Raw genomic sequence first — 13,483 nt, 5'->3', positions numbered from 1 at the left:
TTGAATCTTGTCTGATCTCCGGTTCACTTGACAACAATAAAGCGTTTGAACAAACTATAACTCGTAGTAATGAGCGGATGGAGAGCAGAGGAGAGGATCCAAAGAGGTCAGGTAATAAATCGCTTTTCGAAGCTGGCCTCTTCACAAGCAAACCCTTGCAGGTGATGACGACTCTCTGCTGCTAGGAACAGACCACAAGCAAGGACCCTCAGCCTCACCACCAGAAAATGAAACAGGCTTGTGAAGCTTCTGGGGAAGACAACCCCCGTCTAGCCAGCAGAACCCGCGTATAACGGCAAAGCTAGAGTGGGCGGTTTGCAGATGCCGGAGAGATAGCAATTTAGCTTCTGACTCTCCGGTCTAGGAGCAACAACAAGGAGAATATCCTGCCAATAGGGCTCGAGTTTGCCGGACCCAGCCAAGGTTACTAATGTGACTGGCAATTGCGTGGCACTCAGGGGGGGGGGACAGATAATAATAATACTAATACCTGCTCGGCTGTGGCTGGAAGTTGCTGGGATACGAAGATGGTGGGGGGGCGAGTGGTGGGCGCCTTTCTCCCATTGACCGCGGTGAGAGATCTCGGTGAGCGGCAGAATCCCGGGTAAACGAGAAAAATGCAGCTTGCCTCCCGCATCAAGTCGCAACGCCGGCATTGGCAAAATTCGAGAGGCAAACTGATTCTCGAACGTTCGCACTTTCAAACCGCAGGACGGTGTTCACGCCTTGTCTGCTGGACATTTGCACTTCCAACGACTTTCACAGACTCTCTATTGTGTCAAGAGAGTGTATATTCTATCTTGCTGGCGTTGACTGCACTGGGTTCTACATCATCATCATGGTATGTCCGCGCCGTTCTCTTCCTTTGCTTGCCGAGGTCCCGAGTCTTCATGCCGCCATCGTGACGTTTTTCCTCTTTGCGACAAGAGACAGCATGGCGGAATGAATGCTCGAGGCCGCGGCGCTTTTCTGTGACGGATCGACAGCAACTAACCTCTCCTACACAAACAGGCGCACAAATTCGTCCTCACGGCCTTCCTCACAGGCTCCCGCATCCTCGGCCGGTCCTTCATGGCCGCCTACCGACAGGCCCAAGCCTCGTCGCAGTACCAGCGCGCACAAGCAAAGGCCGGCGTCACGCCCTCCGGCCGAGCCTCTCTGACGGCGGGGATGACGCTGGAGGAGGCCTGCCGCATCCTCAACGTCAAGCCGCCCGCCAACGGCCAGGCCAACGTCGAGGAGGTGCTCGAGCGGTACAAGCGGCTATTCGACGCCAACAACCCGGAAAAGGGCGGCAGCTTCTACCTGCAGAGCAAGATTGTGCGGGCAAAGGAGCGCTTCGAGGCCGAGCTCGGGCCCATACGAGAAAAGGCCGAGATGGAAGCTGAGGCCAAGGACGGGTGGAAGCCAAAGATCTACAAGGATAAATGAGCCAGGGATTCTCCATTTTGAACGAAGCGGATGATACATACTATTCTAATCGACTGCGGTATCATGCGATTGGCTTGGAGGGAGGGACAGCTTACGCGGCAGCTCGCTGTGCTAAGTGGGATGAGGGGAGCAGGGCCGCGAAGGCTCCTCCACTGCAAAAAGGGGGGGCAGATGACGAAAGAGAAACAAGACAGCCTCTTCCCTTTCTTTTTTCTTGCACACGATTTTTCTTTGACCTTCTTTCCTTTATTTCTGGGTAATTATACTACCACATCTTCACTCGAACAGTGGCATGGCACGGCGTTTATGGAGGAGAGGACATCTAGAGGCTTCGAAGCCAACAGGAGACTGGGTCTAGACGAACACACAAAAAAGGGAGAAGGGAGAGGAAGCAAGAGGCGTTCTTTTGGAGTCGACTTCAAGACGCGTTATTCGCTTGCTTTGTTTGTACGATAAGGAAACAATGTAACATACCACTTGTGTAAATTTGATGATTAGATGAGCCTTTGTCTACCGCGGGACCTTGAGGATGCGATGCAGTGCAGTACCTTAGCATCAGGAGGGGGTTTTATGCTTTGCAAGCTTTACGCCCTTCTCCGGACGAGTCCCTTCCAATAGTCAAAGCTGTTCTCGTCACTCTGAAGACTCCACATCTTCCCGATCCCTCGCCCCTCAGAATCCGTCTCCTCGACCCGCAGCATCCCCCAATCGCGCGTAATGCCCACGACCCTCGCCTTGACGCCGCCCTCGGCCTCTAGCGTAATAGACTGGCCGGTATGCAGCCAGTGGCGGTAGTACCGCGTCTCCAGGTCCTGGGAGAAGCCCTCGCGCCGGAACTGCTCGTACACGGCCTCGAGCCGCGTGATGATGCGGGCGAGGAGAGTCTCGATGTGGAAAGGCGCGGCGGCGGTCTGCGGGAGCAGGTCGGAGAGGGACGTTGTTGGGCGCGGGTTGGTGGCGTTGATGCCGATGCCCAGGACGACTTGGTAGGCGCCGTTGAAGTAGCTGCACTGGGAGAGGATGCCGCCGATCTTGACGTAGGATTGGGAGGATGCTGGCTTTGTGGGATCAAGGGCGTCTATTGTTGCTGCTGTTAGCGAGGTGGATGCATGCAAAGTGAGCATGTTTGAGAAGGGGGGGATGAAGAGTAGTGTCTTACAGATGTCATTGGGCCACTTCAGCTTGACTGGCATGTTCTCATAGCCCGCATCATACGAGCGGATGGCCTCGACAATGGCGACAGCTGCGATGTACTGGATGAAGACTATGGGCCGCGAAGCGGCGAGGTGAGCTGGATGGTTGATGACGACGGAAAAGAGAAGCGAGCCCGGGGGTGCGACCCAGACGTTGGATCCTCGTCCACGTCCTGCGATTTGAGTGGTGGCAGTGAAGACGAAGCCGGTTGGCAGCTTGCTGTTGAGCTTGGGATTTCTTTCACGAGTTTGAGTCAGTAGCTGTGAATGATTAAACGGACGGCAAATGAATGAAGCGACGCACTTTTCAAGTAGAGTATTGGTGCTGGTGACGACATCCCCATAGAGCAAGGCATCGCCCCAGTGTTCGGCCCCAGATTCAATCCTCCTGTACCTCTTCAAACCAGAGTAGAACCGCTCGTGGCTAAAGTGAGGTGTTAGGGAATCGCTAGGCAACTTGTCCTCATGAGTAACAATCTTCTTGATAATGGAGCTCGGATCATCAATCGTGTCGACCTGCGGGAGAGCCTCTTCAAGCTCATCCAACTTCAGTCCTTCTTGATGGGCTACAATCTGGAAGGTGTCCGCCTCTCCGCGGATGAACTCATGGCCGTCCTCCTTTTCGATGGCGTCCCCCCAGTCGCACAGCAGCTCCGTTACCTTGCCGCTGTCGAGGGCGGTAAGATGAAGGCTGGACAGCGAGGGGGGCGTGTAATCGTCTTGAACGACCTCGAGGCCGAGTTCGGATAGCAGGGCCTTTAAAAAGAGGGTTCGAGATCTGTCGTCTGCAGCGAGTTTGTCAACGAGTTCGCCGTATCCTGGAATGTCTGCTTGGGGCTTGAGATTGGCGGGTGCGAATCTTGACATGATCAAGGTCAGCTAAGAGAGCAATTCCCCTCTCTTTGATGTTCACAAGAAGGATACTCACTCTGGGTGCGGCCCGCTTAGAATTGCTTTGCCTTCTCCCACATGGCATAGAATCACTGCGGCCTTTTCGTCCCCCCCGTCCACATCCAAGTCGTCCTTGTACGACGCCAGCACCTCGACTTTGCCTCCTCCAGTTGCATTGCCACCAACAAAGACGCCTCCTCCATTGTAGTAGACGGCGAAGTCATCCGGCAACTTGTCTCGCAGGGCCTGCTTCTCCGCCTTGATGGCAGCAGCCCGCGCTCCCCTCTCGCTCCTGTACTCGAATCCCTTAAACGCCCCGCCGCGACACGTCCCCGGGAAGAAGCCAAGCTCTCTGTTGCCGACGACCTCGAGGGCCTTGTTCCCAACTTCAAACTCGCATCTGCTGCTGCCATAGTACCCGCCGGCACAGAGCCCGAGATACGCGCCCCCGCGGCGGACAAAGTCGCTGATGCGTCGATTCCCCTCGCCGTTGAACACCCGACAGTAGCCCAGGTCGGCGCCTCCGGGGAACACGAGAAGAGCGCAAGTCTGTGCCCACGGCTCCTTGAGCAGGACCGTCTCGGTGATGGGGATGATGGCGTAGTTTGGCGAGAGCAGCCGGCGGAGCGAATACATGCAGTGCCGGACAGACTCGGCCGTGGTCCCGGTGCCTTTGGCTTGCAGTTAGTTGCCATTATATACCAAGTAACGCAGCAGATATTGAGGCTGTTATACCTGTGTGCACGAGAACATTGAGTCGGCTGGGCGCCATGATGACGGATATTCCCGTTGCGTGGGAATGAAAGGAGGCCGAGTCACGCCACCTAAATATGTGTAATCGATATTTGCTCTTTTCTTTCTCTCTTACATCCACCAGCGCTGCGGCAGCAACACAGCTCGTCTCCCGAAAGCTTTGAAAACCTTGCGGATTCCTCTCGAGATGCCCGGACAAGCGCAGGAAAAGCCGCCGGCAGTGGAAGCTTCAGCAGCCGCGGCAATTGAGGACGACGATGAGCCGGACGAGTGGTGAGTAGCGGGTTGTTGACCTGTTTTTTTCTTGTTGCGTGAGAGTTGAGAGTGTGCCGACGCTAAGCCGTGCTTCCTCTTTCTGGGGGTTATAGGGACAAACGGATATTCAGCACAGGATGTGCAGGTGAGTTGAGTTGAAAACGAGTGATTTATGAGGGGGTCTATTCCATCAGCCTCAAGGACCGAAGAGGAATTCAGAGTCGAGTTTGAAGAATTGAAGACAGGAAACTGCATTCCCGGTATAGGGTAGGGCTGACTTGGACGAACAGACGAAAACGCCAAGATGACAGACTGCTACTACGAAAAGAAGGACTGGAGAGCATGTGCAAAAGAGGTAAGTCCCTTATGAATGGAACATCCTGCAACTCTTCCATTCTGTCCTATATCATGTTCCTAGCAACACTGACGCATGGCTTGTTCGCTTTAGATGGAGGAGTTCAAGGAATGCTGGAAACGTCATGGCAACAACGAGAGAACCAGCACCAAAGACACGTAGACGGACGTGTATCACCACAACAAGCTGCAACTGTATCAATATCAAATAGACCTACCTTGACTCATGCATCGATTCTCAAGAGTTCAAACTTATTTTATATCTACTTTGTCTCTAGAACCAGTGGAGGCTATTCTATCTTTTGCTTGCAATGATTCATCATTAGGTAGAGGCAAACCAGATCGGCCGCCCGGAACTTCTTTTCACCGGCCCCATCTCGCCGATAACACATGAAATTCTTCAGATAATACCGTGAATCCAGCAAACCTTCAGCCATTGCTTCCAGACTCTCACCGGACAAACACCCCCTTACAAATTGTTGGCCAGCTTGATCTCCAAGAAAGTCAACATGCTTCCCGCACGCAGATCCTTCGCCGTCGCCTCGCGGCCTCTCGCCCGCCTCCCCCTCAGACAGCTCCAAGCCCCAGCACGCCTCTATGCCACAGACTCAGCAACACCATCAACGACGTCCACAACGGAAGACGCATCATCCTCCGCACCGCCGCCTCCCGCAAAGCCAAGCACCTCCTCCTCCTCCTCCTCCTCCTCCTCTCCCGTCCCGCCGAGATACGCAAAGCCCGCTCCCAAGCCGACGCCCAAGCCCGCGATAGCAGCCTCCGTGCCCACCAGCTACAGCGACGTCGTCTACCAGGCCAAGAGCATCGCCTACGAAGACGCAAGGGAGGACAATGCCGCCGACCTGGCGGAGCCGGTCAGCGTGGACTGGACGAGGAGCTTCTACGGGATATCCGCCCGCCCGGTGACGGAGAAGCAGTTCAAGGTCCTGATGCAGCCCCTGGAGGAAAAGGACATTGAGGTCAAGCCCGACGGCGTCGTCTACCTGCCGGAGATCAAGTACCGGAGGAGGCTGAACGAGGCCTTTGGCCCCATGGGCTGGGGCTTGATTCCAAAGGGCGAGGCCGTCGTTGGCGACACCATTGTGACGCGGGAGTATGCGCTCATTGTGGATGGCCGGTAAGAAAAGAAAAAACTCCGTTACGTCATTGCTGCGAGCTCTCTGTCTTTACTAACGTTGACTGCTTTCTAGCTTTGTCTCGCAAGCCCAGGGCGAAAACTCGTACTTCTCAGCCGACCAGCTGCCTTCCGCCGTTGAAGGATGCAAGTCCAATGCCCTGATGCGTTGCTGCAAGGACCTGGGCATCGCCTCCGAGCTGTGGGATCCTCACTTCATCCGCTGGTTCAAGAAGAACCACATGGAGGAGGTGTGGGTAGAGCACGTCACGACCAAGAAGAAGCGACTTCAGTGGTACAGGAAAGGCGACGTGGATGTGGCATACCCTTACAAGATCAGCAAATAAGGTGCTTCATCCATCCGGCGTTGAGGAAGTTCTAATGGGGGGAAACGATAAAAAAATCTCGGTGGCGTTACGGGCGAGCAGTGGACTTGTATGATGATTTAGAGAATCGGTTTGTGGGTTGATGCTGTGCAGCAGTTCCGGTTAGACCCAAGGGGCAATATCATGTACACACACACAAACAGGGCATAGTATATGGCAAGACTCATTTGCATGGGGGCGCGACTCTGATCACTCCCCTCGATATACCATTAACCTCTCAACGAGTGCCAGATTCTATTCTCCTAACGCAGGCACGCACAGCACCCACACGAGTGCCCATGCGGCCTGGCGGTGGTGACGGACTGTCTACATACTCACGGGCCAGCCATTTGCCTCGACGCTCCTAATCCTCCTAGTCTTCTTCTGGTCCAGAGATATGGCCTGCGCCCGGCTGTCCACCGCGGCCCCCCCAGGGCATCCATGAGCCGCTGCCGCCACCCTCGCCGCCTCCGGCATGGCGGCGCCGAAGGTTGGACTCGTCCTCGGCCCCGCTCTCGGCGTCAATCTTCTCGAAATCCGTCTCGCTGCGGCTCTTGCTTAGTCCGCTCCAGCCGCTGAGTCCGCTGGGGGGCCGCTGCGTGACCTCCTCATCGCTGTCCATGTGCCTGGAGCGCGATCGCGACTGCGACTGCCCGTTGTTCCGCTGAAGCTGCGCAGCTTCCCGATCGAGGGCCGTGAGGAGGACGCTGAGGCGGTCTCGCTGAGAGGCGATGAAGGTCATCCTCTCGTTCGAATCTTGTATGTGCGACGGGACCACCGACGACGCCGAGTAGCTACCAGCATCGGTCCGACTGCCCGAGCCGCCCGTCGCCGCGTTCACGGCGCTGGCCAGCAGACCAAAGAGATCCGATCCCACATTTGCGGCGCCAGCAGGCGTGGCCGCCGAAGGAATGCTAAACCGAGCGAGCAGCGACTGCGTGTAGCTCTGGTAGGCGCTGGGCGGAGGGGTGGCAGGCTCGGGCTCGGACGGCGGGAGGCCGAGGACATTAACCCTCAGGTAGTCAATCGCCTTTCGGAAGTAGTCGATGCCGGCGGCCTTGAGGCGCTCGTGGGCGCTGGCGATGAAGTCGTCGATCTGCGCTTCGTTCTCGCGCAGGAAGGGGTGAACGTGCTGCTCGTACAGGACGCGGGCGCCCTGGGTTTGCGGCAGGATCAGGTAGAGGAAGAAGAGAAGGCGGATGTAGCCATAGAATGGGACCCTAGAAAACCCGCGAGAATGAATATCGAAACCCAGACCACACACAAGCAATCACTAGCCGGTAGGAGACGGAGACGGAGACGGCGGGAACAGCTGTAAGACGTACCACGCAAGGATAAAGTAGACCCAGGATTCCACCAGCAGACAGCAGCTAAAGACGACCCAGTACATGAGCCATGGCGTCAGCTGGGCGGGATCCGACGTCTTGAGGGCTTTGTAGGAGGCGAAGATGGGGAAGAGGAAGGATGCGATCGAGCTGTTGTGCTTGAAGCGTTAGCGTTCCGTGATTAGCAGTGACGGCATCGGATGGATGGCGGGGCAGATGATACGCACGATAAGAGCATCGCGAAGAGGTCGAACATGATGGCGGGACGACGAGGCCTGACGCGGCCGCCTGAGCTGTCTAGAGGATGGCTTATATATTCTAGGGCGGACGGGTTGAGGAGTCGGAGGAGAGATGGTCAATGTCGCTTAATGCCTCCAAGCTACTGTAAGGATGAGGATATGCGAAAGTGGCCGTTTATTAGAGAGGTAGAGTAGGAGGTAATAACAAGGCAGAATAAGGCAAGGTAAGGTAAGGTAAGGTAAGGTAGGGGTTGTCTGCGTTGGGAGAAAACCTAGGCTTGGGCTCAACGGCAGCCTCAGCCCAGCAGCCCGTTTTGTTTGCAACCCAGCCCAGCCTCGGGGTCTCTAGACGGAACGGCGATTGACACAAGAACGATGATGACAGCGACGGCGACGAGCAAAACGCCTCTAAGCGGCCAAGGTTCCGGTGGCAGAGAGACCTTTCGGCAGGGATCAGCAGTGGGCAGTTATTCGCCTGCCTGCAGCTGGTAATGGAAATTTTGGTCGAAGACGAACTGCTGTGGAAGGGGGCCGGCAATGAGGGCAAACAGGAGTCGGGATGCGGCTTGTCGTGTCGTGTGAGCCGGACTCGGTGTGTCGTCTGGTGGTAGTAGGTAATAATGGCAGGGCGGGCACCTGAGATGGCTGAAAGCGGACGGGATGAAGCGTCTGGTGCAGTGGGAGAGAATCAGCCGTTTGGTGCCGAGCTGTGTGCGTGCTTTGCAGCGGTTAAGGTACTTTGGAAGAGCTGTGAGACTTTCCCCCGCAAATGGCGAATGCGGCGGCTGGTGGTGCTCGTGACTGCGCCTGAAGCGGCTGTCAGGGTGGCTTCGGGAGCTGTGGATGACGCACCGTGGTGTCTTCCTCGAGGCCGGGGAGGGGGGTATTCACGGTACCTTACTAAGGTTAGTGTCTTGGTAGGGATATTTTACGAGGTTGCTGTAATAATAGCAAGATGATTGCGGATGTCAGAGTGACTCGAGGGGCGTTGAGGAGGAGAAGTCGCTGGTATGGATGCCAGCCAAAGGGACGGACGGACGGATCGAGGGGCATTCACGTGTCAAACATTGCAGTGATACGCAGCAGCACAGGGCAAGGCATCAGCATCACATGTAACATGCGGAGGACCCCGATCGAATGGTAATACTAATGAAAGGATGCACGAAACGAGCAGTAATAAGGGTGCCAGTGTAAAGACGAGCATAGGGTGTATACAGGCTTGTGAAGACGCACAACCGAGCTGTGCATGTATAAGTTAAAATTAGGCAACTGAAATCAATAATCGATTTCCTCTGTGGCGCAATTGGCTAGCGCGTCTGACTGTTAATCAGGAGGTTGGAAGTTCGAGCCTTCCCGGAGGAGATGCAACCACGATTCTTTTCTTTTTTTGCCAGTTGACCATATCAACACTTTTGATGTAGCACTTCCGATGTAATCACCAGGCATTTAAACTTACCTACTACCTAACTATTGCGAAGTCGACGTTATAACCAGCTCCTCCTCCTTCCCCTTTCCCCAGGCTCATCATTCGTGGACGTCATCTCGCTTGATCGACGCTCACAGATGGCAGGCGGAGCAGTAGCACCTGCCCCCTTACCGCATGCCAATTTGGGCATCAACTGTATCACCTGCAGTCCAGCTGACTGGAACAACGAGAATTTACTGATTCTTCACGTGCCTTGTCTTTGATGCTGCGGACTCAATCTTGCATTCAACAACAGTCCTTGTTCACTCACCTCAACCAACGATAACGATACACAGACTGATGACCTCTCTCCTTGATCCTCAGATGAACACTGACTGTCCTCTCTATTCCGCATCATACTCCATACCTACTTCAGCGGATAATCTCGGCTCGAGATGAGTGTCCTGATGTCCTTCGCCAGCCTCCTTTACAGCAGCTGACGAGCGTGCCGCAGCCGGTGCTGAGCGAGATGCGATGCATTCTGCACAAGAACTGGTCCATAAGTCCATGCCGCATAAGCACTGCCAAAGATTGCCAGCCACGATGCAACTCCCCTCGCGATGAGGATCCTCTTGATGAGCGTCATGGTTGCAGCGTCGTTGACCCAGGGAAATGGCTCCTCCTTTGGCACACCCTTGCCCAGGAACTTGCACAGCGGCTCCCAGCCATCCTCGGCCGTCCAAGTCAATACCTCACGGTTTCGCTTCCTGGCCTCTTCGAGCACAAACGTCTGGTATGCGTCATAGAAGCCATCTAGATCCTTTGTGTGCCACCGCTTGCCTATCTGCTTCTTTGCTATTTGGTGCATATGCCAGTGAAGACGGTCGTTTTTGACGGGCAGGCAGAGCAGCAGATACGTCCAGGTGCGGAAGAACGCAAGGCTGTTGTTCCAGCTCTGCAGCCAAGACTCGTCGCCTCCCTTTCGCTGATTCAGTATCAGCTTGGCGTCTGGGTACATGTCCATAAGGTCTTCGATGAACCAGAACCCAGGAAAGTCGGCAGAGGCCTTGTAGCCGTCGAAAATCCTGTGTAGGAGTGCCTGTCGCTTCTTCTTGTCGCTTTCTTGCATGGCTTCGATGACGATTTCGGCACGCTCATTGCTGGGCATCACATGGGCCATGTGCATGCAGGGGAAATATCCCAGATGGGGAGATTCCAGAGCAGCTTGAAGTGAAGATGTTGCGCATCGTGGAAGACCAGCAGCGATGACCTGCATCTGGGGGCCCAGGGCTTGCCGATCTGGGCCCATGGAATTAGAAAGGAAGCGCATGGTGACTGCGGGGACAAGCGATGAGCTTGATCAGGTTGGCATATGAAAGTAATAAGTGAATTCGCAAGCTTTTGGACATGAAATAGGATGGTGTTTATATATCGCTTGCTGATCGAATTACATGGCCCTTTTGGTTTGCTGTCGCTTCACACCCTCTCGCAGACAACCCGGCCACTCAGCTTTCTTCTATGCACGATGCGCATCGAATCCCTTCGTTATCATGCCGAGTATCGCACTCTGGCTCAGTGTCCCTTCCCAATGGTTGCATTTCATCCCTTTTTGAGGTATATCCTTCAGGACTAGCTACTCTTTGACGGCAGCACGGCCATTGTATCGACCAATATCACGATCCTCATCTGGTGATCTCTACGTACCAGTTTCTCATTGGAAAGTAGGGGCTGTATCAGAAGCCATTATTCAACATTACAAACTGGCATATATTCTTGGTACGGCATGTCGGTCGACCTGCAGGGGGCTTAGCGGAACTCGCAGATGCACGTCGGGCCCTCGGGCGTGGACGAGACAGACCACACCCACTACATGCACCCTCATCGTCCTCCCAATGGACAAGAGGATCGCCTGTCTGTGCCTAGGGCTTACGTTAAATCGAATCCTACTGGTAGGCTGAAGGATTTGATCCAGGGTTTGGCGAGCTGAAACCTCTTCAAGCAAGCGGTATATAATAAATCGAACAGGCAAATGTCATGACATCTTACACATCGCTTGCAGAAAGATCAACTGAGCCCGAAATGGCCATGCTATTGGACGGACGAACCAGAAGGAAATTACCAACAATCACAACTTGAGGGCGACTCAAGCTTATGATACGTGACAGTCATCCCCAGGTTCATACAGTTGTTAGAAGACGAATATACTTATATGGTATGTTTCTCACAATGAAGTGTGCAGGTCGTCACAGCTCTGCTCCCGCGCCAATCACTTACATCAATGCTCTAGGTCGGTACAGTCAGACGTTATATCAATGGTATAACTGCTATGGAATTCACTCGCAATATCCTAGTTCCATATCTCTCAAGGCCGATCAGGCCAAAGCTCCTTTGCAACGTCTCTCACCAGCCTCAGCTTCGCAAACATCTTCTCCTCCGTCATGCCCTCGGCACCAACAGCCACGCTGGCAAAGCCGCACTGCGGGCTAATGCCGATGTTCTCCATGACCTCCTCGACGCTGCGCTGTTGACCGTCTGCAATGATCCTTGCGGCTTCCAGGACGCGCCGCTTGATCTCCTGAGGATCCTCGAGGGCAGGGTCCTTGGTGGTCACAACGCCGAGGACGACGTTCTTGCCCTTGGGCAGGAAGCGCAAGGGCTCGAAGCCGCCGGACCTCTCATTGTCGTACTCGAGGAAGAAGGTGTCGTAGTTGAGGACCTTGAAGAAACGCTCGGCAATCTTTTCATACGATCCCTCGCTGAAATGAAGAGACTTTGAAAAGTTGCCTGGCAGTGCAGGGAAGAAGAAAAACTGTTAGCTCTGACGACACAGACGACACAATAATGTGAAACCTATAAGCTTCAGAACTCACCTCGGCAGATGTGAAGCCCAACATGCATGTCATCAGGACGATCCGCGATACAGTCGTTGTGGGCTTTCAGATAAAGCTCAAACAGCTCATCCGGATCCACGCCCTCCTTGCGCAACGATTCCACCATTTCATCTGAGCAAAAGTACGCCAACGTCGGGTCGTCGATCTGGAGGTTCCGCAGCCCCTCGCCGTACAGCGTCCTGATCTCCTTCTGATACGCCACAGCCAGGTCCGCAAAGAAGTCTTCGTCAGAGCCGTACGCCTCCGGGCTGTAGCACTTGCCGGGCGCCAGCCTCAGGTGGAAGTAGCACGGCGGCGGCATGGTGAACTTGCACTCGGCCCACTGCTCCGGCGGCAGGGTATCGCGCAGCAGCCGCCAGTTGTCCAGGTACGGGCTGCTCTCGTAGGTGATCTTGCCCTCGCAGACGGCGGCCATGGGGTACTGCTGGCCCGACTTCTTGAGCGCGGCAATGGGCGGCGCGGAGAGGCGCGCGAGCTCCCACGGCACGGGGCTGACCTCGCGGAAGCCGCCGAGCCTCTCGAAGAAGCCCGAGAAGTAGTACTTGCGGTCGAACTCGCCCGACGAGAGGGCTCGCACGTTGTTGAGCAGCTGCTTGTCGACGGCCTCCTTGATGGCGGACTGCTGGACTGTGCGCAGCTCCTCGGCGGTGATTTTGCCTTGGTCAAACTGCTTCTGGTGCTCCGAGACATAGTCTGGCCGGATGAGGGAGCCGATGTGGTCGGCGTGAAAGGGGAGTCTCGTCATCTTGTGTGAGATGTGCTGTTGCTGGTGTGTTTCGAAACAGCTTTCACCTTGGCCACGAACTTGAGATAGGTGTGTGAAGGAGTGCGGTCATGTCATGGTGTCGGCGCCGACGAGCCCTCCATATATTATATGCTTGCCTCTGCAAAACACCATACAGTTCGTCTTTTTCATCCATGACATCAATAGCCGCTTTGCCGCTGTTAGCAGTGGCAACATCCGCAACCCTGGAAACGCTCCCATCTCCGAACTCTCTCTTTTTTTTCCCCGCAGCTGGCCTCAAGCCGTCTTGTTCGCAAGCAACGAATCCCGCTTCGCAGAGCAGAGGCGCGAATCACCCACGAGTTCTCCGCATGAACATGTGGGTTTCGTGTGTGCCGTGTGCCTCGAGCTTGCAGGGTTTTTCAATGAGGAGCAATTCAAGAGCGTTCCACCCGGGATTTAGCATCGGCAATGCTCGACCGAAAATTGATATAGCTAATAAAGAGTTGATTGACTCTTCGCAAG

General features: G+C 55.0%; 6 protein-coding genes across 6 annotated transcripts; 2 read left to right on the top strand and 4 right to left on the bottom strand.

Moving 5' to 3' along the window:
* Positions 1 to 838: 838 nt before the first annotated feature.
* Positions 839 to 1,431, top strand: TRIREDRAFT_107123 (uncharacterized protein; the record flags this gene model as incomplete). Its single annotated transcript, XM_006965125.1, has 2 exons — positions 839 to 841; positions 1,012 to 1,431. 2 exons carry the CDS (start codon positions 839 to 841, stop codon positions 1,429 to 1,431), a joined length of 423 nt encoding a protein of 140 aa, XP_006965187.1.
* A 479-nt stretch (positions 1,432 to 1,910) lies between these two features.
* Positions 1,911 to 4,287, bottom strand: TRIREDRAFT_77714 (uncharacterized protein; the record flags this gene model as incomplete). Its single annotated transcript, XM_006964965.1, has 5 exons — positions 1,911 to 2,509; positions 2,591 to 2,862; positions 2,929 to 3,483; positions 3,553 to 4,186; positions 4,251 to 4,287. 5 exons carry the CDS (start codon positions 4,285 to 4,287, stop codon positions 2,016 to 2,018), a joined length of 1,992 nt encoding a protein of 663 aa, XP_006965027.1. The 3' UTR covers positions 1,911 to 2,015.
* Positions 4,288 to 4,455: 168 nt separating this feature from the next.
* Positions 4,456 to 6,598, top strand: TRIREDRAFT_77713 (uncharacterized protein; the record flags this gene model as incomplete). The annotated part of the gene is made up of 5 exons (XM_006965124.1): positions 4,456 to 4,541; positions 4,637 to 4,668; positions 4,814 to 4,878; positions 5,300 to 6,012; positions 6,086 to 6,598. 5 exons carry the CDS (start codon positions 4,456 to 4,458, stop codon positions 6,354 to 6,356), a joined length of 1,167 nt encoding a protein of 388 aa, XP_006965186.1. The 3' UTR covers positions 6,357 to 6,598.
* A 149-nt stretch (positions 6,599 to 6,747) lies between these two features.
* On the bottom strand, positions 6,748 to 7,955 carry TRIREDRAFT_3824 (uncharacterized protein; the record flags this gene model as incomplete). Its single annotated transcript, XM_006964764.1, has 3 exons — positions 6,748 to 7,594; positions 7,700 to 7,849; positions 7,927 to 7,955. The coding sequence occupies 3 exons, from the start codon at positions 7,953 to 7,955 to the stop codon at positions 6,748 to 6,750; spliced, it is 1,026 nt and encodes a 341-aa protein (XP_006964826.1).
* Positions 7,956 to 9,830: 1,875 nt separating this feature from the next.
* TRIREDRAFT_61142 (uncharacterized protein) lies at positions 9,831 to 10,619 on the bottom strand (the record flags this gene model as incomplete). The annotated part of the gene is made up of 1 exon (XM_006964964.1): positions 9,831 to 10,619. The coding sequence occupies one exon, from the start codon at positions 10,617 to 10,619 to the stop codon at positions 9,831 to 9,833; it is 789 nt and encodes a 262-aa protein (XP_006965026.1).
* Positions 10,620 to 11,705: 1,086 nt separating this feature from the next.
* TRIREDRAFT_3823 (uncharacterized protein) lies at positions 11,706 to 12,979 on the bottom strand (the record flags this gene model as incomplete). The annotated part of the gene is made up of 2 exons (XM_006964763.1): positions 11,706 to 12,127; positions 12,214 to 12,979. 2 exons carry the CDS (start codon positions 12,977 to 12,979, stop codon positions 11,706 to 11,708), a joined length of 1,188 nt encoding a protein of 395 aa, XP_006964825.1.
* Between the last annotated feature and the right edge of the window lie 504 nt (positions 12,980 to 13,483).

The sequence above is a fragment of the Trichoderma reesei genome, assembly GCF_000167675.1.
Source record: "Trichoderma reesei QM6a unplaced genomic scaffold TRIREscaffold_8, whole genome shotgun sequence".
In the NCBI taxonomy this organism is placed as follows: domain Eukaryota; kingdom Fungi; phylum Ascomycota; class Sordariomycetes; order Hypocreales; family Hypocreaceae; genus Trichoderma; species Trichoderma reesei.
This window is presented reverse-complemented; position numbering and strand designations above follow the sequence as displayed.